This window comes from Mastomys coucha, chromosome X (genome assembly GCF_008632895.1).
Source record: "Mastomys coucha isolate ucsf_1 chromosome X, UCSF_Mcou_1, whole genome shotgun sequence".
Taxonomy (NCBI): domain Eukaryota; kingdom Metazoa; phylum Chordata; class Mammalia; order Rodentia; family Muridae; genus Mastomys; species Mastomys coucha.
The window spans coordinates 2,469,846-2,471,717 of NC_045030.1; the positions used below are offsets into that span (position 1 = coordinate 2,469,846).

The 1,872-nt window shown below is 47.6% G+C and overlaps 1 protein-coding gene across 1 annotated transcript in view; it reads right to left on the reverse strand.

Moving 5' to 3' along the window:
• The window catches only part of Was (WASP actin nucleation promoting factor), an 8,517-nt gene that overhangs the window by 1,901 nt on the left and 4,744 nt on the right, over positions 1–1,872 (reverse strand). Inside the window, exons 11-12 of the mRNA XM_031371929.1 lie at positions 1,730–1,872; positions 1,397–1,511 (exon numbers count right to left, since the gene is read on the reverse strand). Of these exons, the coding sequence (XP_031227789.1) occupies positions 1,397–1,511; positions 1,730–1,872 (258 nt within the window). The remainder of the gene's footprint in view (positions 1–1,396; positions 1,512–1,729) is intronic.

Consider the following 1,872-nt stretch of genomic DNA (forward strand, 5'->3'; position numbering starts at 1 on the left):
TCAGAAATCCGCCTGCCTCTGCCTCCCAAGTGCTGGGATTAAAGGCATGCGCCACCACCACCCGGCAAGGTTTCTCTTTTTTAAGTTATGTCGTTATTCATTTGTGTATGGGCCCATGTGTGAGTGTGAAGGTCAGAGAATAACTTGCAGGAACCGGTTCTCTACTCCACCATATGAATGCTGGAGGTCACTCAAACTCAGGTCATCCAGCTTGGCAGTCGGTGCCTTTTAGCCAGCCCTTAAACCCCATGTTTTTGTTTTGAGACATGGTCTCCGTATGTAGCCTTAGCTAGCCTGGAACTCTCTATGCAGATGAAGCTGCCCTTGAACTCAGAGGGACTCACCTGTTTCTGCCTCCCAAGTGCTGGGGCTAAAGGCATGTATCACCACCGTACCAGCTCAGCAAAGATGGAGTTCTTATTTTTTTAAGTTTATTATTTTATGCATCAGTGTTTGACTGCATGTACATTTGTGCCTCAAGTATGTACCTGGTGGTTGTGGGGCCAGAACACACTGCCAGATCCCTTGGAACTAGAGTTTGTAGATAGTTTTGAGATGACATCTGGACTGTGGGAATTGAACCCATGTCCTCTGGAACAGGAGCCAGTGCTCTTAACCAAAGATGGAGTGCTTTATAACAGCATTTTCACATGATGAGCTAAGTTTGTCTAACAGTTTCCTCTGAGATGAAGATTGAAGTATTCCATCTGCTTAAGCCCAAAGGTAAACAACTCAAAATAGCTTCATCAAGTCCCTGAAACTGACCAGATTCACCAGGCCCCTTCCTCTCAGAATAAGCCATAAAGACTACTGTGAGTCACTCTCAAGACATGCCAACCACAAAGAAGACTTAGACCAGACCAGCTGCCTGGAAGAGGTTTAGACCAGAGTCGCTTGGGAAAGACACTTCCCAGCCTGTTATCAGCCTGCAGGCTCCAAGCTCCCAGCTTTTATGAGCTGTCATCCATGCTGGGGTGGGCTTTGGTGAGACAGCTGTCTTGAATCATATCTGCTCCTGTAAATAACCCCTCACCCATATTCCTGTAAGTAGCCCCAATAAAACTCATTGATTCACCATGTTGGACTTTGGTGGTATCTGTACTTTGGTCCGTCATGGGCTCCCTATTTAGGGTAAGAAAAGTCTTGTCAAACAACTAATGTTACTATCACTGAACATACGTGGTTAATGTTCATACTGTGGGCATACCCTAGCATATGTTAATATTTTTGTCAAAGATCCACTTAATTATATTACTGCTGCCTGACAACTTGATATATATCTCACCACATACGTGGGCCTCTAGTGTCACCAATAAGAACAACATCTGGAGCTGTTTTCAAGCCAGTTCTAGCTAGCTCTGAGAGTCAGGTCACAATTCTGGCATAGTGGGCTCACCTGAGGAATGGATGACTCTACTCCTCTTCTGCATGACATGAATCAGGGCACCCACTAGGCCTTCTGACTGCTGAGCAGGTGGTTGCTGGACTGAGTTCTCCATAGCTCCAGGGGTCTGCCGCAAGAGATTGGAGCATAGAGGAGGGCTCAGGACTATGAGAAGAGCATTTCTCCTGGCCTTTCTTCATTTCTTCTCTCACACAGTCCAGTCTCTTTCAAGGGACCACACTAATCTCCAATTTATCACTGGATCCCCAGAGCCCTGCATCTCAACCATGGCCCATAATGTCCTGACTTACACAGACCTCCGTAATCTATTCTGCCCATCTTTACCTTGTTCAGCTGAATTCCCTGCCGGATTTGATCCAAAAGTGCACCCCGGCCCCCACCAGGTGCTGGGCTCCCCCCAGACACGGGAGTAGGAGGAAGCAGGGGAGGGGCAGGCCCATTCCCAGGGCAGGGTGGAGGTGGTGGTG